Genomic DNA, 24,098 nt, shown 5'->3' with positions numbered 1-24,098 from the left:
CTGCTGGCAGCCGCCTGAATTCAGAGCAGCACATGCTTCACTTGGAGCCCGATTTTTATCTTACTGGAATCACAGGTTCCTCTGCATGTAGCTGACGTGAAGCCCTCGCTGAAGCACTCAGGCTGCTGTGAATGGGCAGTTGCATTACCCCTGCGATGTATTTCCCTCTCAATGTCCATCAGGTTATTTTCTATCCAGCTTTACAGACCTTAGGAGCCCAGATACGTGTTTCACCGCTGTTGATAATCCCTGTCAGGCCGATCTGAATCCCTGTGCAGAGGTAATTGGAGTGAAATTTATGTATGTGCATATTTGTCAGGGTGCCATAGGGACGGGCTGCAGGAGAAAGCCCGAGGCTGGGGTAGTGCAGGAGGAAGAGAAGAGATTTGTAATTGACAGAAAGGAACGGATGGCTTTGGTTGTAATGCCTTTAGTTATAGTTAATGTTAATATTCGTCCTGGAGCAACAGCACTTCAGTGATATGTAACACAGCATAAAAGCATTTGGGGAGGGAGGGGATCAGGGAAATGGGTTTGTCGGATCCTGAGAGGAAATCCAGCCATGGACTTTGCCGTGGGGTTTCAGTGGGTGTGAACATGCAGAGAAGGCAGAAGTTAGCTACAAGCCTCCTTCGGAGCACTGCGGGCATTGCCTTGACATGCCCCTGCCACAGACCCTGAGGAACCTCCATGGGACCCTGGAAGGGAGCAGCGTTTGTGCCCAGTGCCCCTACTGCAGGGAGATGTTGCATCATGAAAAGAGAACTTTCTCAGACGATTTTTTTTATTCCAAGATAGGGAAAGGCGTCAAGCTCCTGCCCTGTTGTCCTTGCTGTCCATGTCATGGCGAGGTCAATCCAGTCCTGTCTATCTGGCTCCTTACAGAGTCTCCTCACGCTGGTCCGTGGTGGGATTTACTGGCGTGTTTGGAATTGCTTTCTCACTCGTTCTGTGAATGCAATTAGTCACCACTGGCACACAGGTGTAAGACGGAAGTTAATTCTACGGCACGTAATTAGCTGTCATTGCTGGAAGGGTTTGGAAGCAGAGACAAAAAGTTGCAGCTCTGGCTGCACGATCCGGGGGGGTGGGTGGTCTCACGGAGCAGAGCTGAGATACACCAAATTTCACCTCAGACCTATGTGTTACCTTTAACGACCTTTTGTCTTTCTGTTAAAAGATAAGCAAGAAGCTTGAGTCTCTGTGGGTGTAAATCAGTGTCGCTCTGCTGGAGACAGTGGAACTCTACCAAATTTTATCAGCCGAGGAGAGATGGAGCCTGTGGGTTAAATGATGGCGGAATTATCCTTGCGTGAGTTTTTGCGTGAGCGTATGAAAATGCACATGCAGGTGCATACACGCCCGCACACTAGTTAAAGGTGACGGCTTTTTTTGTTTTTTTGTGTTTAGTGCATCTTGGAGGTCTTACCTAGACAACAGTCATAAATGAAATTTCATCAGATCGTTAACACGTCCTTGGCTTGTTAACAAAATAATCGCATGATTTGTAGTTAAAAAAGCCAACCGAAAGACTATCTGAGTAATATTCCTTCCAGTCCCCTGACATGTGCATACAGTAGAAATCCATCTGATACAAACCACGGGACAAAAATGATCAATAGCAGGTTACAGTGCTCTTTATTACAATGAATTAATTGATCACGTCTAGCAGATTTTCCTCCCAGCGGAAGCTCTGGGTATTGAACGTGTCTCTCTCATTTCTCTTCTATCCTCACTGTTGGAAACATGCCAGACAGTTTCATACCATCATTTAAATTTATTTGTGACCTGAGACAGTTGTGTCACCCTTGAGACAGTTAACTTTCAACTAAAAAGTTTGGTGACATTGCAGGAGATATGGGGATGGATATTATATAAAGTTTTCTGATGAGAAGGCGGAACTCCTCAATCCAGTCCTGTGTCAGCAGGTCCCACCTGAGAGCTGTCTTGAAATGTTTTTCCTCATCTTTGAACTACTCTTATTTGACTGGCCTCCTATTATAAACCCAACATACTCCATGGGTATTAACCAGCACCATTTTTCATAGTCCTGGGCAGCGGAACCTGAAAGCAAAGGATTGCAGGGAGCATCTCTTCAGCCTAGAGAGGAGACTTCTTGTATCTGATGATGACAGGGATGTGTTGGGGGAGAATTGTCTGCTGCTTTCTGTGCCATACTATTTGACAGCTTATACCCTCTGTCTGGTGGGTGTTTTGGTGGCTCTAATTCATGGACTGACCCACCGGAGACACAGTGACAGGTTAGTGACCTGCTGTTTTTACAAGTTCTATGCCGACAGAGGAGTCCTCTTTGAGACTCCTGTAACTGGCGTAGTACGGAGACTTAAATGTAAAGAAAACAAGTACTCTAAGTCTTTAATTCTTCTGAAGCTATGCAGATGATGGGTGAAATGCTGTGGAAGTACATTAGTTAACTGAGGTCTGTTTTGTGGTTTTGCCCTTTGTCTGTAGAGTAAGAAATACTATCTGTTTAAGGACTCAGCTTCTGGATTCTCCTTCTGACTTGTCTCATAATTTGACTTTAGGTAAGACACTCAAAAATGGTCTGGGTCCCAAAACAATCTGCAGAGAAGTGTACCATCTCCAGGTATGCAATATGAGATTATACTTGTGGGGCAAATGAGTGAAGACTTCATTGAGACTCCACAGCAAGCCAGCGGTTGGCCAAGGAGTAGGACTTGTGCCTCTGCTCCAAGCTAAGCTGCCTACGCATTATAAAAGAGCCCTAGTCCTCCTGTTTGCTGAGGGATTTGGGATCTCCTCCTGTTTTTACGAGATGCCATTTACTATTTCTATCTCATGTGCTTTATCTGAGATGTGTCTACAGTCCTCACATCTGCATCTCCAGATTACCCAAGTCAAGCTATGGGAAGGCAATGAAGCAGGATGGGAGGCTTTAAGTCCTGCTTTCTACTTTAGGAAAAAAGTATTTTAGGGCTTCACATGCAATGATAGCATGTATCATCATGTTTGAATTTCTTGCTGATGGCTTTCCTGCAAGTTGCTTTGTATAAAGCGAGGCAGGGAGGAAATATTAAACCAGGAGTCAGCGTGTCACCAAAGATGCAGTTAAAACACAAAGTTTATTCTTTAACTCTCTATTTTTATGGCCTGATTGGCATTAAAATGTCTTTTCTTGGTGAAGATTTGTAATGTTTTGTTGCTATGAACCAGAATATGCATTTGGAAATTCTGCTGAGTGGCAGTAGAGACGTGCATCTCTAGAGACCGTTTTAATTTCCATCTTCATTAAATTGTTTTGTGGTGCTTGAGAGACACCCAAAAGCCTTAAATAACACAGCTGAGAAAGCTGGGAGAGGAGACATCAGGATCAAGGTGCACTTTCACCATCAGTTTAACCCAGTATAAGTCCATACAGCCGCTAGATCAGTCCTGTTCCCTGGTCTTCTTCCTCTCTCCATCTTTCCACCTTGGCCACTCGTTGCCACTTTCTCCTCTGTGTCAACAGCAGCGCTCACACAGTGTGCGATGAACTGGATCAGGAAGCTGTTCTGGCTGAAAACTAGTTAAAACACCTAACTTTCTGATTGACCATGTTGTCTAAGCTGTAGTGCTGACACAAGGGAAGAAGAAAAAAGTGGGTCGGGACAGGCAAACTGCCCAATATCCCTTATTAACTTATTAAGCCATCACTGGACATGCCTCAACACATATAGTTTGTATGGCTGAAAATAATTTTGCACCATCCTGTAGAATTCTGTATTTGGTATCTCCACCCATGAAATTCAATGAGATGATCTTAAAAGGCAGAAAGGTCTTTGCTTTCTCTAGTTTTACTTGCAAGGATGGCAATGCCCATTGCCTGTTATTTAATACTTAGGGTGATGAGTACATGAGCTGGTTGACTGTGGCTCACGCTGTTGTCCTTTGAAGTCAATGGATATCTTTTATTGACTTAGCTGGGCAACAGATGAGGCCCTGGATGAAAGAGCCACTGTTTTACTAAAGACTAGTTCTCTCAGTGGGTTGCAAAAATAAATAATCCTGGACACTTTCAAAGATGGCTGGGCTAAGGCTGCACACAGCTTGTTTGTGAAGTTTTATTTAAAAGAAAAATAAATTTCTCACAGTGAAAGGGCTGCTGGCTGACCTGACCTTTTCAGACTGAAAATGGTCATTGAAGGGATAAATAAGATAATGATAATAAAAACTCTCCTAGTCATTACCGGACTGCTGCTGAAAGGGATTTGGCAAAGGCTGAAGAAATGTCAGAGTGAAAAAGCACACCATCTCTGCTGAAAGATGATTGTATCTGATCCCATCCGGTGCCCAGTGAGGCTGGTGAAATCTCTGCTGATTTCAGCCAGAGTGAGGGTGGCTGAAGGCCAAGAGAAGACACTGCCCAGAGCACAGCCCTGGAGTTTCATGCAGGTGATGTTGTGTTAGATGGGATTGCTCTGTCCTTAACAAACCATATAGTAAATGTATCATATAGTAAATGCAGTTTCTTGGAAGGAGACAGCCAGCCTTTGGTGCCAGCCTGCACTCTGGATCTGTTTATGTGTTGAAATGGGCTGCACTCTTCAACAAATAAACCCGTCACCCCCACGTGTTTCTCCTAGCTCTTGTGCTCAGCTTCCTTGATGATGATAACTGCTTCATTAGCTGCCTGATGAATGGCCCATGAACATTGATATCATTTTATATAGCTGATAACCATGAGCTTTACCTTGGGAAGCTTTGGAACATCCATCACTAGGGGTTTTCTAAGAGGTTAAATACACATCTGTCAGGAATGGTTTGGGTATGGGGGACAAGAAGATGGACTAAAGGGCTTCTGAAGTGCTCTTCTAGCCCTGCTATCTTTACTTTAAAGCTCTGCCATAGTGTCATGGTTTAACCCCGGCTGGCAACCGAACACCATGCAGCTGCTCACTCACCCTCCCCGGTGGGATGGGGGAGAGAATCAGAAGAGTAAAAGTGAGAAAATTCGAGGGATGAGATAAAGACAGATTAACAGCTAAAGCAAAAGCCTCACAGGCAACAAAACAAAAAAAGGAATTAATTCACTGCTTCCCATGGGCAGGCAGGTGTTCAGCCATCCCCAGAAAAGCAGGGCTCCATCACATGCAATGGTTACTTGGGAAGAACAACGCCACCTCTCTGATGTCTCCTCCTTCGTACTTCTTCCCCCAGCTTTATATACTGAGCATGATGTCATATGGTATGAAATACCCCTGTGGTCAGTTGGGGTCATCTGTCCCAGTTGTGTCCCCTCACAACTTCTTGTGCACCCCCAGCCTGCTCGCTGGTGGGGCAGTGTGAGGAGCAGAAAAGGCCTTGACCATCTGGCAATAACAACAAACACCAGTGCGCTATCAACAGCATTCCTATCCCAAATCCAAAACATAGCCCTATCCCACATGAAACTGTGACACGTAGTAATAACACATTATTTCTACGACAGGCTTCTCTGGGGGGCTCAGTTAAGAGGTGAGTGCCTCTTGGACTAGGAGCTGTTTGGAGGCTGCCCCAATGGGTTCTGAATTGAAACGGCAGCCCAGCGTGTCACAGCTGGGTGAAGAGGTACACAGGGAAGGACTTGTCCCACCTAACCTGAAATGCTTGCATGGAAACACATGTCCAGGCTAGGTTAGCTAGCTCCTCCAGCTCTGGAGGGAGAAACGGGTACAGTTCACGTGCCCTGCTCTGGATGTCTGAGATGTGCTAGGAACACCCCCTCTCTCTGCTGACCATGATCCCATGCTGCAATATGCTGACCAAGGGCAAATGAAGTCCTTTGACCTGGTTGGTATGAGAGCTCTGTACCTTTCTCATTTCCACTGGGACATAATATTTATCCAAACACTTTTCTATCAGCAGTTTGTTTCAGTTTGTTTCTAAACATTGATAAAGGTTGTCTCTGTCCTTCTCTTGCTGATGGAGTTTCTCATGGTTCTCTGAACTTCATCGTTCTGCAGCGAACTGTCCACTGCAGGTCACTCTGCTCACTGGCCTAGGACTTGACATTTATTTTAACACATTTGGGTTAGAATCCTGGGAATTATGTTTAAACAGGTTATATAAAAACTTACCTAAAATGTCATTTATTCTGATTCCTCACAAATATTGATGATATATTTTTGCTGAATTTTGGCTTTCATTCACTAAACCTCTTCAGTTCATCTTTAATTTGCAGATGGCTTTGGCAGTGTTTCAACCTCAGCTTCTGCTGGTTGAAACCTGGTGTGAATTAGGCTCAAGATGAAAATAGCCTGATTTTGCGAAAGTCTGAATATATGCAGCTGCTTTGTGGGATTCGAAGTAATGCAATTAGGGCTGGGTTTCTCAGTGCCAAAAAAGCCACAAATGAACTAGGAGTCTGGGAAGAAAAATGTGACAGAATACACATAAATGTCTTTAGGAATTTGGGGATTTAGGAATAAGGATGAAAATAATTGAAGGCCTAGCTGAAGTTTTCAGCTGAAAAGCACTAATATAAGTAGTTTCAAAGGAGATTAGAGAGGAACGTGTTCATGTTCAGGAGAAGCCTAGAGCTGGTCATTTAGTCTGAACGAGTGATGTGACAGAGCCCTGCTGATGGATGAGTGTGCTGCTCACTCATGGGCTGGGGATGACAGGAGCACAGAGGGGAAGCAGGAGTATTTACTGATGCCAGAGGATATAATTAGAAATAACGAATGCAGTAAAAGAGGAGGATGGGCTTGAAGCCCAAAACTAATAAGAAATGGGAACTTGCACCTCCTTTTGCAAAGCTTGAATTAGGAGAAGTGACTGATAAGCAGCCCTTGGAAGCACTGGATTAGTCTCAAAGTGTTGATAACACAGTCCCTGAGTGTGCTAATGCTACAGAAACCAGACGTGGGGAAGCACAGCCACCCAGAGAGACTGCCGTGTTTCTGCATCTGCCGTCTCTTGGGATATCACGTCTCGATGTACGAAGGAAGTGAAAGCGTTGTCTCCTTTTCACTGCGATTAGTCTGGAGGGATCCCAAGAGTGCTCAGTGGCGTTGGACTCCCTTCTTATCTCCTCCTGTTTTCATTCTTTCCTTATAGAGGCTTTTATTTGTGTGGGAGGTCTTTTTTATTTTTTTTCCCTAAATAAATACACAGCTAATCCCTGTTGCACATGTAAATATAGATAGGACAGGAGTCTGTAAAGATTATGGATGCCCCTTTTGGCAAACAATATCTTTTAATAGCATTGTGTGCACTTAATCGGGTTAGGCAAAAGTATCAGTGGAATAAGCAGTGCAAGTGCAGGGAAGGAGTCGGTGACAAACCTCTTGAGAGCTGTTTAGTAATATTATAGCAGGTAGGGTACAAGCCTTTTTTTCTTCCTTTTTTTTTTTTTTTGGCTCGGCGGTGTCCGTGGTTGAAAAGCAACATGAGCAGAGCAAGCTGTTAAATTGCAAGAGACTCTTGCTATTGTATTTCATAAGAGATATGGTAAATGTTTATTGCTGCTGGACTTCATCCATCGTTTTCTGCCCAGATCAAGTGTTCAGTGCATTGGGAACTGGTTGTAAGGCCTTGTGACCTCTCTGCCCTTCTACTTCGAGTTATGTGGGAAGGGCTACAGGGCATCTCCCATCTAGGTGAAAGGGGGGAATGAAGAGATTGGTGCAGAGAATAGGAAAGGCATTTAAGTGGGTGTTGCTCTTTGTCATGGAGAAAGCTCAATTCTACAGGGTTTTGCCTGGGAGAAAGCTCTCCTGTCAATGGAGAAGAAACCGATACTTCTAGAGTTTCAGAAATGCCCTCAAACCGGCATTTACTTTAAGATGAGAGGAGCTGTGCCCTGGAAATGGCTGTGTCTGTCAACTGTTGTAAAGAACTGTGAGATGCTTAGCTCAGTATGTAGATGTCTGCACTGGAGACATCTAACACTGCATACACTGGGTCTGGGGACCTGGGCAAGGAGGTGGCACTTGAAGTCAAGCCAAGGACTGTGTGAAAATAGAGGCAGTGGAGCTGCAGGACACACTGCGGGGACAAGCCTCGCTGAAGTGTTGATCAGTGAGCTCATGGTGGGCCAGAGCAGGAGGTGGAGGTGCCCCCACAGAGCGAGGAGATGTCTGCTGGAGTTTTGCCCAGGGCATGTGCAAGGGTAGCAGGCCCACACCATCGATCCCATATCGATGCTTTGTGAACACAGGATATGGGACAATTTCTGTCATTTTTTTCTCCCCCTGGCAGAGCTGTGACCAATGCATCATCTCTTTGACGTCATGTGCACACAAGGGCATCTTTTTTGTACACGATGTCCTTCAAAGAGAGAGTACATACGTCAGAAACTTTCTTACAACAGCTTTGCATGGTGGTGTAGATGTGATTTCACTCATTCTCCAAGAAAAATAAAGCAAAATTCAACATAAGGTTAAAAAAAACGCACTTGCCTATTTTTGGCAGCATTTTTCAGGTTACTATTAACCTTTCATTTGAAATTTAATGCTGAGGGCTGCACATTGATTCTGAGCAGCTTCTTGGAACAGCATCAATTTTCCATTTAGAAAATTGCTTTTTTTTTAAAACTTAACCCTATATGGGGTGTTGTTCATTTTTTCCTGAGAGACACTTTCCTATGGAAACCTACTCTTTGGGTCTGAAATTCAAACCAATTTTGCCAAAGCCTAGGAATTATGAGCAATAAAATAGGAAATGTTATAGGAAATAACAGCTGAACTGGGGGAGGGACATGTTTAGAACATTAAGGCCAAGCCCAGAAAAGTCATAAAACAGAGTAAGAATTATAGTTAAAATTAAAACAGGCCCATAGCCAAGTTTAAAGATACTGTATGTCTGGATGATAGTGGGGAAAAAACATTGAAAGAAAAAACAGAGTAATAGCTGACAACAGATAACATCTGGCAACGGGTTTGCCATGAAATTCATTTCAGAGAATTGGCGGGTGAAGAAATTTCTCCGTCAGGGAGGAGGAGGAGAAATCCCAGCATAACAGAACGGCATTTTTCAGTGAGATGCAAAGGTGGTGTAAGCGTCCCATGGTGCTGAGGAGGCTCCTCTGTCAGCCTTCTATATTTGGAAGTTCAAGTTGCTGAGGCAGATTAGGAGTGCTGAGCCCGGTAAGCCAGCGTTAATGGGCGATTTCCAGTGCTGGCATACATCACGTGTGCGCCGAGGGTGTCGGTGCTGCAGTCAAGGTGGGCTTCCACCTCCTAGGGATGGACCTGAGCTACGCCAGTTGCTGGGGACTGCCATCACCATGGCTGTTAAATCAGCTTGAGATGCTGGATCATTTATCTGAACCAGAGTTCCATGCAGTTATAATCACCTGCTGTAAGTAGCCAAGCTGGTTAATTTAAAGCTGGCCACTGGTGCAGCCAGCGTTGTGAGCTACTGTCATGCCTGTGATGCAGTGCAGATATATTCTGTTTTTCAAAGAGTGATACAACTGGACCCTCAGTGGTTGTTTCTTGGTAAAACTATAGTATAGGGAGAAGATGGTAGTGATGGTGGCTGGAAAAGAATTTGGAGCTATGCGTGTGTGACCAAGGGCAGAAATTATTGTGCAGAGTCTTCATTACAGTCAATTACCGGAGGAACAACCAAGTCTGTGGAGTGGTTTTCAGACATAAAGTTGAGTTGAAAGTCAGATAGAAAACAAAACAAAACAAAAAATCCACCTGTTCTGTAAGGGAACTAAGATCACAGTAGAGGAAAAAGTAATGAAAAGAGATCATGTAAGAACATAGTTCTGCTGTGCAACCTTCCTAGTGAGTCTTGAGGCTCCTTGGCAGACACAGCTGGCTGCACACAGGGGTGGTCAGAGGGAAGGAAGGACATCTGTTGGGTCCATCTCCCCTGAAAACCTCATCTGGCTAGTTAAAGCTGGAGAGATTTCCATGACGGGATGGAAGAGGAGAGATGGAGACCTGACTCTTCTGCCTGAATTTGGAAGGAGAGCAGAAACCCTTTTTTCTGTATAATTTTAGTTACTGTCCTGTGTTTTTAATCTCCGGGGATAGTTGACAGTCAGACACCATTAGAGGGGATGTTTCTGCATTGCATGGTGTGTCCCTGCCACCTGCACCACTTCTGAGACCCCCTCTGGCTCCTTCTTGGCTGCAGAGGAATTGCTGGCTAGGAGTTCCTGAAGTTTATTTTGCGAAGGTGGCTATGAGAACAACTCGGATTGTTGACACCAAATTGCTCTCTATAATTTTTTTGACTTGATATGAAATAGAAAAGAGATCTGAACATCAGTCAGATTCAGAGGGTTTCAGCATCCTTTTCTTTGCTTCACTCCAGTCTTGCATAATTAATTTAATAGGTCATTTTTTTATTATGTGATATGAACTATGAGATGGATCTATTACAGATACGTTATTTATATATTCTGGTTGCCTCATAGGCAGATTTCATACCAAGATGATTAAGGACTGGGTTTTTTTCTGTTCCTTGAAGATTGTATAATGAGGTGAAAGGGGGAAAATGCATATTTGAATTGAGTATATTCATAGAGTTGAGAGTGTAGTATATCATATTTCATGTGTAGCTCTGTGTTTGCTAGTATCTTCTTATGCTTTGATTTATTTTTGAGATAAACAGTTTTCCTTTCCTCTGTGCTGTTAGTTAGGTTTCTAAACCATAGGCTGAGCCACAAAGACATTTATTGAACCATGAAAATACTAATTCCAGAGAAATCAGAATATTATTTGCACTTGGATGCAACTACCAAAGTCTTTAATGATGTTTAGGTAGAACTTTATTAACATTTGAATATCTCTGGAGAGCTATGGTAACAGTAGGAAAAGTATTAAACACAGTATTGTTTGCTCTTCTATAAGTAAATGAGGAGAATTGCAAGCCGCCTCCTTGTGAATCAGCTGAATGTTTGCAGTGATTAACTAATCTCTACTAGAGCCAGCATGGACCGACCCCTATCCACCTGATTCTCTGTTCTGCCCCATCATGTGGGATGTCAGCACTGCAAGGCGTCATAGAAGGAGTAGGAAAAGATTGCCTCCAAATAATTCTTGTGTGCACAGAGTACGTCCTCCTAGGGTGGCATAACTTAAGGACTGATGTCTGCAGTCGTGGTGACATGGATCTTTAGGAAGGCAGATTTATGCTGCCTCATAGGTGGGTTTTGCTGTAGTGAGGCTGAGCTATGCCAGCTAAGGAGCTCTTCTGCTTGTGCCTTGGGCTGCAGACATGACCATTGGCTTCCTTCACTTTGGTTTGTGGCCAGTTCTGCAAGGAACTAAATTGAAACGAACCAACAAATCTTATGGATCCACCACACCAGTCTACCGTAAAGCTGCATAAACCTCAAGCCTGTGGCTAAAGGTCTGATCCCATTTTCCTCAGTCCCATGATTTTGTGTGTTGTTTTATGGGCCATGCAGGGCCATGCAGTGTCGGAGATGGGATGCCCCTGATGAAATGGAGAAGTCTCCATCCAAACCAAGTGGCTGGTCTCTATATGTAGCCAATGGAGAGAAAGAGACATTTCTAGAATGTGTGTTATCATCTTCTCATCCCCTCTGCAGCAGGTGTCTAAAATAGGAATGTGGCCAACACTTTCCCTCTATTGACTGCAAAGGGAGCTGGAGGTGGCCTTGTGGATGTGGAGACATCTCATGGAGCTTGCCAGTATGTGTTGTTTTAATATAGGTCTGTTCCCTCTGAAGAAAGGTATGCACCAGTTCTGCCAGCTTCACCCAAACTCTCTCTTGATACCAAACCAATTAAAGAATGAGATGTTGCCGAGGTTTATTTCAATAGTAAAATTCTGGGCTATGAATTTGGAAACAAAGCCAAAAAGACAAAACTAAAAATGTAACTAGATGGGAGTCTAGATTATATCTAGAATCTGAATGAATATCATTAATAAGATAAACAGCAAATATTCTTTCCTAGCTAATGGTAGGAAGTTTCTTACTGCTTTTCATTTAGAATACTGTGATGGGTTGACCCTGGCTGGATGCCAGATGCCCACCAAAGCCACGCTATCACTCCCCTCCTCAGCTGGACAGGGGAGAGAAAATATAATGAAAGGCTCGTAGGTGGAGATAAGGACAGGGGGATTACTCTGCAATTGCCGTCACAGGCAAAACAGACTCAACTTGGGGAAAATTAATTTAATTTATTATCAATCAGATCAGAGGAGGAGAATGAGAAGTAAAACCAAATCTTAAACACCTTCCCCCCACCCCTCCTTTCTTTCTGGGCTTAACTTCACTCCCCATTTCTCTACCTCCTCCCTCCAAGTGACTCAGGGGGACAAGGTATGGGGGTTGCCTTCAGTTCATCACACGTTGCCTCTGCCATTCCTTCCTCCTCAGGGGGAGGACTCCTCACACTCTTCCCCTGCTCCAATGTGGGGTACCTCTCACAGGAGACAGTCCTGCATGAACTTCTCCAATGTGAGTCCTTCCCAGGGGCTGCAGTTCTTCACAAACTGCTCCAGTGTGGGTTCCTTCCATGGGTAGCAGTCCTTCAGGAACAGACTTCTCCAGCATGGGTCCCCCATGGGGTCACAAGTCCTGTCAGGAGCCTGCTGCATAGCGGGCTTCCCAAGGGGTCACAGCCTCCTTCAGGCATCCACCTTCTCCAGTGTGGGCTCCTCTAGGGGCTGCGGGTGGATATCTGCTCCAATATTAACTTCCATGGGCTGCAGGTAGATAACTGCTCCACCATGGACCTTCATGGGCTGCAGGGGGACAGCCTGCCTCACCATGGTTTTCACCATGGGCTGCAGGGGAATCTCTGCTCTGGTGTCTGGAGCACCTCCTCACCTCCTTCTTCACTGATCTTGGTGTCTGCAGAGTCATTGCTTTCACATTTTCTCATTCCTGTTTTCTGGCTGTTGCCACGCAGTATTTTTTCCCCCTTCATAAACACATTATCCCGGAGGCGCTACCACCATTGCTAATGGGCTTGGCCTTGGCCAGCAGCAAGTCTGTCTTGGGGCTGACCAGCATAGGCTCTGCCAGACATTGGGGAAGCTTCTAGCAGCTTCTCACAGAAGCCACCCCTGTAGCCCTCCCACTACAACTACTCCGGGCTTATCTCAGTCACAGAGACCATGGGGATGATCTTCCCTCACATTCCCTCACCACTCTGCCTTGATGTAGTCCTCAGAGCTGACCTTGGATGGCATTTTCAGAGGTATCCCAATACTGGGTTTATCTCCCCTAATTTGTCTGGGCTTCCTCTGAAATCGATGTAGAAGGAGACACCCACAGAAGATGATTCATCCCATCCATCTCAGACAGCCTAACATGGGATGACTTGTGCTTTGGGTATGTCTTGCTCCACTGACCAAAGAGGAAACCTTTTTGGCTACTGTAGATCACATACCATGAAGTTTGGGATCAATCCTGCTCCAAGAGACTGGGAAAAAAATTCTAGTAACATCTGTGTCCCGTCTCTCAAGTGCTTTTGCAAATCCCACCCTCAGCCTTAACATTTGTGCTACACAGCATCCGATGTGCTTTGTGCTTGCTCTGTGATGATACACGGTGATCATCAAAGCAGTGAGAGTGCTGCACAGTATGTTCCACGCCAGCTACTTCCTTTCTGGTTTAATTATAACTGAGTTTGCTAATCCCAGTCTTGATTAATGAGCTTAATATGCAAATGTTATGATGAAACTGAAACTCTTTGTAATTGCTTGCAGACAGATTACCACTTCGAGTACACAGAATGCGACAGCAGTGGCTCCAGATGGAGGGTGGCTGTCCCGAATCCGTTGGTGGAGTGCTCTGGACTACCCGACCCGGTGAAAGGGAAGGAATGCAGTATGTCGGCACTTTTCATTTTACAGACCCGTTACTAGCTGTCTGTGCTATTTACCCTTGTGTGGCTGCTTAGCTCTGTCATTCATGTCCTGAGTGTCCCTGAGCTAGTCCTTCCCCTCCAATCCTTCTTCTTGTCTCTTGGAGGTGTGGAGCAGGGATTGTCTTTGCAGCGCAGTTGTATAAATCAGTATCTGCTACAGGTACCCCTGTATGCTAATTCACAGACAAGCCACTTCTATTACAACACCCCTTGAGGAGATGTGGTTGCTTGTCTTGAGCTGCCATACCCTTAAGTTCTGCAGCTCTCCAGCTCGTTTATAGCTGTATTGGCCAAAATGGTTACCAGGAGTGGCCAAATTATATTTGCATGGTGTCCCCGTTCCCATTACCTGCGTTATTTAGCTAATTAATAAGCTGAATGCGTAAGTAATGGTAAATGTCTTATTTGCCTGAGTTATTTTCGTGATGAAGCTCTTGCATTTTATTTATTTATGTATTTATTTTTAACAACTTGGTGTGTTCTCATATCACTTGGTCCTGCATTTTTTTTTAATGTTAAAACACCTCTCTGTATGTGGGGACATAAGTGAACTGCTGCTCTGCAAACACATTTGAACTATTCCCTCACTGTTCTGTAGCTTCCCAAGCTGAATTCTCTTTCCCATCACACTTCCCTGCTCTAACAATTCTCTTCACAAAAGATTCCAGCAGTGCTTTATTTTCTCATTAATTTGTACCAAAGGGTATAAATTATTGTATCTGACAAGCGGGGTGAACTATGGCAACGTCCTTTCAGTTCTAGTGTAGGAGAGGTGAGATTTTATTCGCTTCTGACTCTTCTGTAAAGGTTTATTGTTCATTCTTTTACAGTATATGTTCCAGCATAAGGCACATAAATGTTTTCTGTAGCAGTATTGACCACTGGAAGATTTCTGACTGCTTTCAAGAGTCATTTCAGAAGCTGCCTGTGTCATTCCTGGTATTTGGGTTAAGTTTCCGAGGTTTTAAATGTGGAATTGCTGTATATCCTTAGGATGTGTTTTTCAATTACAGAAATACAGAGCTGGGAAGCACCTCAGGTGATCCCATAATTCATCCCCCAGCCCAAATAGCAATAGTAGCAATGACTTTGTCATTTACGGCTGGTGTTTGGCTGGACTGTTTTCAGGGACCTCTGGTGATGAAGAGCCCACAAGCTCCCCAGATATTTGCTCATCTATTTTCTTCTCTTCATTTTCCCTCCTGTTACAGCTTTTTCTGCTCTTGAATCTCCCTTGTTGTACTTCAAGCCCATTACTTTTTGCTGTATGCACTTTGAAGGAGCAGATGGTGTTATCCCTTCTGCTGCACAACCACTTTTGGTGTACTCTGGAGTACAAAGATATAACTAATTTTTTCTGATATATACTATTTCTTCTTCAATCTCATGATAAATGGTTTAAGGTCCAGCGACATTACACTGTCCTCGACTTTCTGCTACAGATTTCTAAAAATGGTGCACTTCCCTCTTTATCTCCTCTTATTTGTGTGTCTTTCTGGTCTTAAATCAGTTCCGATGAAAATTCAACTGTTTTATAATAATAGATGAGTCTCTGGCTTCTCTGTATCTGGCCGTCTGCTAGACAAGGGGAAAACTTTGCCCAGCAGATTGGCTGTGATATTATACCCCAAAGTACAGGATTCTGTTAAATACACTGGAAAACTCATCTCAGTTGATGCCTCTCCTCTGTGTTGTGTTACTGTATAGTCCCATGGCAATTCAGCTGGTTTGAGAAGCAATTGGGTATTTGACTTCTTTTACTGAACCCTTCAGATCTCATCTCTCTGGGCTCTTGAGAGTGCAGCAGTGTTAATGTAGTTCTGTCTTTTTTCTGTCTGTAGTAGATTATCTGGCTTCAGGAGGTGTCTGGCTATATTCTGATGACAAAAGTCATTTTAGGTTTCTCATCTCTTAGTCTTTCACCTTTTTCTTTAAGAACAACCAATCTTTCAGGCTGAAAACATGAGTCTGTCAGCAGCAGTCAATCACTGCCGGAATGTGTAGGGAACATCCCTCCCATTCTGCTTGGCTAATGCGGTGGTTTTTACTGCAAAATATTTGAACCAGCATAGAGTTTGGCTGACAGTCTGTTCTTCAATGGGTGGGGTATACTGGGAGAGGCAGCTTTTGAAAGTTATGTGCCCTCCAGCTCTTCAGAGTTTGCACATGGGGGTCTGTTGTGGATGATGAGTTGAACTGAAAATGTTGACAGATAAGACACCTCCTCACTGACTACTTGTCTGAGCTGGTGGCTTCTGTCTCATCTGACAACACAGAAGTTGGACCAAGGATGTCTTATCCTACAAGCACAAGTTTCTATAGCCTCAGGAAAATGAAAGGTTCTTTATTTGGGGCTGCTACAACACATATTCTTAGTGGATCATGTACAGAGTGAGATTTGTCCTAAAGACTTGGCCAGGGATTGCATACACATCTCACCAAGTACTTAATGACTCCATGGGATGCTTCCTATTCTTATAGGTCTAGAGTTATTTTATCCTGAGGCCTATCAAGAAATACTCTAAGTATGGCATATCCTTTGAGATGTGTCTTTCTGCTCATTCTACAAACTTAGTCAGATTCTGCTACATCCTGTAGAACCTACCCTACACCAGAGCATCCTGGCACTAGGGCTCATCCTGACATTTAATAGAGTCCTGGAGTCCCTTAGGTATCTCTCTCAGTCCTTCAAGCTGCAGAGCTGGGGACCATGGTACAATCAGAACAAGCAGGATGATTTCCAGCTTTGGAGATCTGTTATCTTCAGAAGTTTTGGTTGGTATCTACTAGTCCTGAGACAGAGCTGAGCCAACTATGTCTCTGCTCTTAAAAACGTGTTTCAGTTGCATAGCAGCTCTTAAGGCTTTTTTTTTTCTCCTTGAGGTTGGCAGAGCCCTCAGTGGTCCTTGGTGGCAGTTAGGACACTGGATATGGAGGAATCTGGGTGGGAATGCGGGATTTTTTGGAATATATCTGCCACTGCTGCTGACTTCATGATCTACTGTTTGCAGTTGTTTTCATCTATTCAGAAATGCCTGCTGCTTGAGAATATCTGCTATTGATCTTTACTGCTCCCTGAAAACAGAATTAACTTGCAGGCTTTCATTAATTTTTGATTCTGAGAATACTGCACCAATCTCTCCCACTTCCAAATGCTCAGCAGTCATTCTCTTTAAATTGTCCCTGAACTAGGAATTCGAAAGATGGTGTAACAATATGTTAAATGTCTCCAATCATCTCTGTAAATATGTCTAGACTGTGGTCTCCAGCGGAGTGGAAAGACACTTGTGACTGCTAAAAATATATTAGCTCAGGTGCTTCACATATCTGGAGCAATCTAACTGTGGCACTGGAGCTCAGTCGGTGTCTCGAGATGTCCTCATTTTCAGGGTGTTGTGTTTTACTGTTTTTCATTTGAATGAACCCATTTAAAATTGGGTTGAGTGTCTCTGTGCTCTGCTGCATTTCGAAGCGCACGCTGACCTGCAAAGCACGGCTGCCTGTGACCCACTGAGAGTAACTGCCAGCATTCTCCGGAATGTCTGTTTCTGTGAAACATGCCAGGATTTATCCCTTTTGGGTCTTCAAAAAGTTAATCAGCAAAGTTTACCTGCAGACAGGGTCCTCTGAGAATTAGTCATGGGGTTCAGGGTAGAAAGGACTGTCATCTTTTGACTGCTCTTTAATCTGGTATTAGATGAAGGGTTTTTTTTTACTTTATCTTACCCTCAGCACAGAGCAGCATGATGAAACCAACTTCCCCTCCTGCCAGCCTCCCCACAACATCTTTACCATCCAGGCAGGCAGTAGGAAGAAAGAAGGAACCTCCCATGGTAGTTATTTGTGATGCTGTAGGAGGTCCTGCAATGCAGTGACCCCAGATGTGGGAGGGAAGGTGCAGGAGCAGTTGTGCAGCACAGTAGCTCACTTGCAATGCACTGGGACAACTTATTTCTTTATTTCTGTATTTCACTCTCCTTTTTTCTGATCTGCTTGCCATGTGAGGCTGAGACCACTTTCAGACCCCACATCAGGGCGTCAGCCTGCATTTTGTCATTGGGTGCAATGTGGGACCTCAGGGCTGCCTCTGGGCAGACCATGGCATGGGTATTCCCCGCAGTGTGGCCACCTCTCTCATGCTTGTGTTTGTTCAGAGACGAGTCCTATTTTTGACACTGGCACATCACAGTTGCAAGGGATCCTGCAAAGATAGACATTAAAAGTGCAGCAAGGATCTTGGCTAGGAAAAAGGCAAATATTTATTACTCCTAAAGCTACTCTGTGTGGGTCTCCTCTGCTTCGTGTTTGAGATGTCCCCTCCAGGCACCTTCTCTACATGGTGTCGGAGGCAGGGTGCATCCATGGAGGCAGGGAGTGTTGCACTGAGGGGGTGGCACACAGCGCAATCCAGACCTTGGAACCACTCCATTGCAACTTGAATGTGCTTAACTAATTTGATCTCGTTCATTTTTAATTACCACGGACCTCACTCTGATCTCCTCATGAGTCTGGTAGCAGGAAGGGAATTTAGCTGATAAGGATCACTGCCATCAGGGCAGTCTGCTTGGCTTTTTAAAGGGAAAATGTTTATGGCAGGCAGTGGGAGCAGTTTGCTTTTGGGGTTGAGCCCTTGCCTGCACCCCCATTCAGTTCTGGGCCCCTCACTAAAGGAAGGACATTGAGCTGCTGGAGTGTATCCAGAGGAGAGCCACCAAGCTGGTGAGGGGTCTAGAGAACAAGTCCTATGAGGAGAGGCTGAGGGAACTGGGCATGTTTAGTTTGGAGAAGAGGAGGCTGAGGGGGGACCTCATTGCCCTCTACAACTACCTGAAAGGGGGTTGTAGAGATGTGGGTGGTGGCCTCTTCTCCCAAGGGAATGATGGCAGGACCAGAGGAAATGGTCTAAAGTTGTGGCAGGGGAGGTTTAGATTAGATGTTAGGAAGAATTACTTTACTGAGAGAGTGATCAGGCACTGGAACAGCCTGCCCAGGGAGGTGGTGGAGTTGCCATCCCTGGAGATATTTAAGAAATGTGTAGACATGGCCCTTCAGGGCATGCTCTAGTGCCCGAGACTGTTGGTTTGGGTGCGTGTGGTGTGTGGTGTGGTTTTTTTGGTTTTTTTTTTTTTTTGGGTTTTTTTTTTTTTTGTTGGACTCGATGATCTCAAAGGTCCCTTCCAACTATGAAGATTCTGTGATTCTGTGATTCTGTGATATGGCTGGTATCTCTGAAAACCTTTCGCTTGACTGTGGGGGCTGTTTGCGGTCTCTAACGGGGACCTCTCGGGGCCTGGCGGTGGGAGCAGGACTTGGCATCGCGCTCCTGCTGACACTACGCTGCAGTCTGCTTCGGTGGCCACAGACAGGCTTTTCTGCCAGCCCGACCATATGCTGCGTGTTTTACGCTCAAATTAAAAGTCTGAATTTGGAGCCTGCCTTCCTTCCATGTCTCCTCTCCTTCCTCTCTTCTTCCTCTCCCTTCACTCAAGGATGACCCAAATATCTGGCTCAGAGTGTGCCCTTACTGTGCCCAGGTGCACTGATTTGCTCCTCGCAGCAGAGTTTGTGACCAAAAGGGGCTTAAAGGGTTCACATTTTTACCTCAAATTCTTTTTTAATATTAACTCTCTTAGTCCACTGAATAGGAGTTATTTTTTTCCAGCCTAAACAAGAATAGGTTGCATCTTATCTCATAAATATCTGCTAAGTTTAGTGGTGCTATGTGCGTAACAAAGAAACAGTAGTAAGAGCAATAGAGTAATTTCAAAAGGAGTTGAATTTGCTGTGTTCAAGGGGAAAAAGTTCTGGTAGAGTCACTATTGCTGTCAGCATCCAAATGCCAGTTATAATTACCAAGATTTCTTAAGAAAGGAGACACAAAAAGTATTGATAATGTGGAATAACTTGATCAAAGTGTGGTACCGTGAGGTTATTGATGGCCCTGCTTAGCAAACTCCACCTTTACCTGGTGCCACTAAGGCGGGAGCAGCTTCTTTGAAGTCAGAAACGTGCTTCAGGCCTGTGAGCCTGTGCCAAAAGGTAGGCGTGCGAAAAGCTCCGCTGACTTCAGAGAATAGACTGTCCTTAATTGCAATGGACTTTACTGGGGCAATGGACTTTACTGAGAGCAAAATTTGTCCTGATTTATTGCTGCTAAGCTGTGTTTGTTGAGTTCATTCTAACTTGTGTAATCTGCTCCTAGGATACCACAGGAGGAGATATGGATCTTCCTGCTAATTGCAGTGCACTTTAGACACAATTAGGGCAAATGACCTTTTTAAGGCTTGTAGGTTTTATAACACTTTAGGGAAATTTTGTGATCTGCAAGAGTTTAACATTCTGCTTTCATAACAGAAAACTTAAATAGAAGGTTTCGAGTTTGGTGTTCTCTCAGTCTCCGGTAAGACTGGACATCCCAGCAGGTAAGAAGTGGGTCTGCTCCTAATTCCCCTGAAGTCAGTGTGCATCTGCAAATTTTATAACATATGGTTTATGCACATACGTATCTGTGTAGGTAGGTAATATAAAACGAATGTTATACATCTGGCAAAACCTGTGTGCTTGTATTACAACTTTCTGACATAAAGTTTACATCTGTTCATTGTCAACTAGATCCGTATTCAGGCGAATTGTGTAGTCTTTGTGCTAAAGAATTGTTTCTTCCAGAGTTTTACTTAGAAATTTGAAATTTGGCTCGTGAAGACTTGGAAATAGCAATGATAAATTTTAGTAGTTTCTTTAATGTTTATGTTATTGCACATGTGGATGTGAATGTACATACAAATACTCCAATGAGAATGACACTCTTTATTACACAGTCACATTTATTTATGTTATCTCAAAATAGTTTGTTATAATTAAAAAAAATTTATTATCACCACAGTGTCATTTTCTTCATATATGAATGAGTGTAAGAACTAATTTTCATAGGGCTTAAATAGGTCCAGAGTTATGGCCTCTTGAAGCAAACATGTGAATCCTAACAAATTATCAGAGAGGCTTTTCCCCTTTTTTTATTTGACATTCACTGAGCTTTATTTTCTGGTCTTATTAATGGGCTTTGAAATGATTGGAATTTCTTTGTTTCAACTAAAGGGAGGAAATACATTGAAGTCAGCATAGGTCTGAGGACTAGGCATGTATCCATTCTCATTTTTTCTCATGGCTTGAAAGCACTGGATCTTGTCTTCATCAACCTTGATGTACTTATATGTTTTTCATTTCCGATGTCATTCAGACATTGCTTCTTTGGGTATTCACCTTGGAAGAAACAATGAGGTCAAGCTATTAATGGCTGCTGGTGTTTAACCATGTCATTTAGATCTGACATGCCCATAGACATGCTTACATAAGGTGACAGATGCCTTTGGGTATCCTGAGCTGTAGGAAAGTACTATTTTGTTCAAAAACTGTATTCAGAAGATCTCCTCTTTCATTCCTCCATTCCTGAGATTGCTCACTCGAATGGTATATGCTGATCTCCTCCCTCATTTTGAGTAACACCTTGCCTTCTCCCCTCTCTTTTGAGCAGTCGTGTGGCTCCCATGAAGCTGCCTCTCAACATATGAGAGTCCCATATGGAAGGCTACTCTCTCAAACCTAAGTACCAAAAAAGTGGATTCTTAGTGGGCATGAAATCCAGGGAATCTGAGAATTTCTTGATGTGCTACAGATTTGGCCCTTGGCCTGTCATGTATTACCTAGCAATTAAGGATTCTGACAGAGAAAAGCATAATATAACTGTTCCTGGAGTCATCTCTGACATGAGCAGCAAGGTGTGCAAGAGGTAGATTTCAAAGTCATGATCTTTATAGGGGCACTTTTGTGCATATGACCTGCAGGACTGGGCAACTCAGTTTTACCTGAGTCTCTTTTGTATCTCTAGGAAATCATTTATGTCTTTTCTGAAAGGAAAAGGAGAGGCTTTCCCACTAGAGCATACTGGAGTGGGAACTAGCACACAGCAGCGGAGGCTGCTCTTGGGAACACCATGAAGCTGAGGAATTAATGGAAGTCTGTCATGTGTGCAAAGGTGTTTATCCAGCATTGGTGTGCATGGCACAGTTTGAGAGTCACTACAAAAAGGCTGGGATTTAGCAAAGCACTCTGGTAGATGTTTATTCCTGTTCCTCTTAGAACATGCCTGCTAACTCATGTTCCTAGCTCAAGTCAGGTAGGTGAGACCTATTGATGACATTCGATTTCTCAACTGGACTGAGGCTCGAGGATACATTTTGCCATGGCGTTTCCATCTGGATCTTTTCCTGATGCTTATTGTTACCCTGAGAGATACCCCAGTGTTACAAGTAATTTTTCTAGATTTTTCCCTCTGTGCATGAGCAATACGCTGTCTTTGCAGAAAAAGTCCCATTGCTGGCTTTTTGAAGCACGGATTCTTTTAGGTAAATAGGTAAAAAAGCAGAGGAGTTTGCACTGAACCCACAGAGTTTAATTCCTGGAGAAGAGTTACCGGGAGCTGCATGTTGATGTGTGTATTGAGACTTCCAAGAGAAAGGTTGGCCTTAGCGTCTTCCATGGTTTCTTCACCCTATTTGTGTACACGGTGTAATTGCATAAGTTAAACACACCTTCCTCTAAATCACTGATTTCTCTTTCAACAGGAAAGCAGCTGGCAAGACCTTGAGATTTGCTATGGCTTGGTAGAGGGATGAGAGGCAAGCACTCTGTGTGTGTGCAGAGGACATCTCAAATGGCACTAGAAGCCATTTGCACCAACCACTTTTGTTGGTGAGCAATCAAAATAAGCCTGATGGAGTCAGTGGGACCTGGGGAACTATTCACTCCCCTCGAAGTATGTTCCCTGCCATCTCCAGTGCTGAGCCATTAGGATGGTTGTTGTAACCCTGGCAGCAAATGTGCTTGCTAACCTTGTGGTAGTGACTGCCTTCCTCCACTCTATGCCACAATTTCATGAGTTTATTGAGCATTCCCATTCCAAAACCATACCTTTCAGTGTCCAAATGATGAAAAAAAAGTGATAATAAAAAAGTGATAGTATGTGCCAGGCCAGCCTAAACAGCTGGAGAAAATGATACTGTTCTGTCAAAGAGATGAACTGGAAAAAGCATTGCACTATTTTGTAATTTCTGGGATAAAAGGAAAAATTATTTACTCTTAAGAAAAGGAAGGGTCTCTTCCACAGAAGGTAGTCTTCCTCAAGTTACATCAGCTTTCAGTGTGATCACATTACAAGCCTAAACAGGCTTGACAGACTTTTTTTCTTAAATTAAGATTCAGTCTAGTTCCTGGTAACACATTGGGATATAATGACTGAAGAAAACGAGCATCAATTATTCACAGTCTATTGGAGAAGCCTCGTATAAATTATTCACGGAAGACATTCTGAAGCTGGCTGAGATTATAGGAAACATTAATAACGAAGCAATGATTTCCTCTCGTCCTTTGGCTTTTTTTTTCTTTTTTTTTTTTTTATTTTTCTCCTCATCTCGTATTTTGGTTGGTCCTTGCTTCCATGTTGTGTGGACCCTCATGTCCCAGGGTATCACTGAACAGATGCCTCTATGTACTTGTCCTTGGCTACATCTTCTCCTCCAGTTTTGTGGCATGTGTCTGCTGAACCCAGCAGCTGTTCAGAGGGACAGCTGCGGGATGCTGCCAACATCATATTTCCTTTCTGGGCCACCTCTGCCACAGGAGGCTGAGATAATTCAGCCCAGACTCTGCCTGGAGGAGATGGCATCGTCTCACCTGAATCCCAAGCAGTGGAGCTTTGGGTGTAAAACGTAGGAATGGAGGGGGGAGAGTCAGAAAGCCAATGTTTGAGATTATTTTTCCTGTGCATTTTCTCTGGTTTGGGTAGAATTGCTCCATTGCAATGTGCCCTTCTAATGTTGTTATAACCTGGCAAAATCCAGTCCTTTGTTGTTTTTTAAATTGTAATGTATTGTGAAACAGCGGGGCACAGAAAGACACACATGCTCAGTGGCAACAGAATAAACAGAAGAGCTGAAATAGTTTTAGGTATCATAAGTAAGAAATGTTTGCAGAAAAATGTCTGCTAAGAAGAGTGATAGAGGGTCCAAGAAGTAGAGGGTCCAAGTGGAGTGGGATGGAAAGGTGGCTGAGGGAGAGGGTAAGACTGAGTGGCAGGGCTGCATAACGGAGGAAAGCAATTGAATATATTATAGTTTTGGTGTTGGAGGGTGCAGGGCATTGAGGCAGCTTTGATTAATCTTCTGGTGAAATCACAAATATTCTGATCCCTGTCACAGCATGGCAATATCTGGGAGATATTTGACATGAAAA

The 24,098-nt window shown here is 43.9% G+C and overlaps 1 protein-coding gene across 1 annotated transcript in view; it reads left to right on the top strand.

Moving 5' to 3' along the window:
- The window catches only part of ELAPOR2 (endosome-lysosome associated apoptosis and autophagy regulator family member 2), a 105,016-nt gene that overhangs the window by 41,457 nt on the left and 39,461 nt on the right, over window positions 1-24,098 (top strand). Inside the window, exon 2 of the mRNA XM_074168054.1 lies at window positions 13,651-13,771. Coding sequence (XP_074024155.1) covers window positions 13,651-13,771 — 121 coding nt within the window. The remainder of the gene's footprint in view (window positions 1-13,650; window positions 13,772-24,098) is intronic.

This window comes from Numenius arquata, chromosome 2 (assembly GCF_964106895.1).
Source record: "Numenius arquata chromosome 2, bNumArq3.hap1.1, whole genome shotgun sequence".
NCBI lineage: Eukaryota > Metazoa > Chordata > Aves > Charadriiformes > Scolopacidae > Numenius > Numenius arquata.
This window is presented reverse-complemented; position numbering and strand designations above follow the sequence as displayed.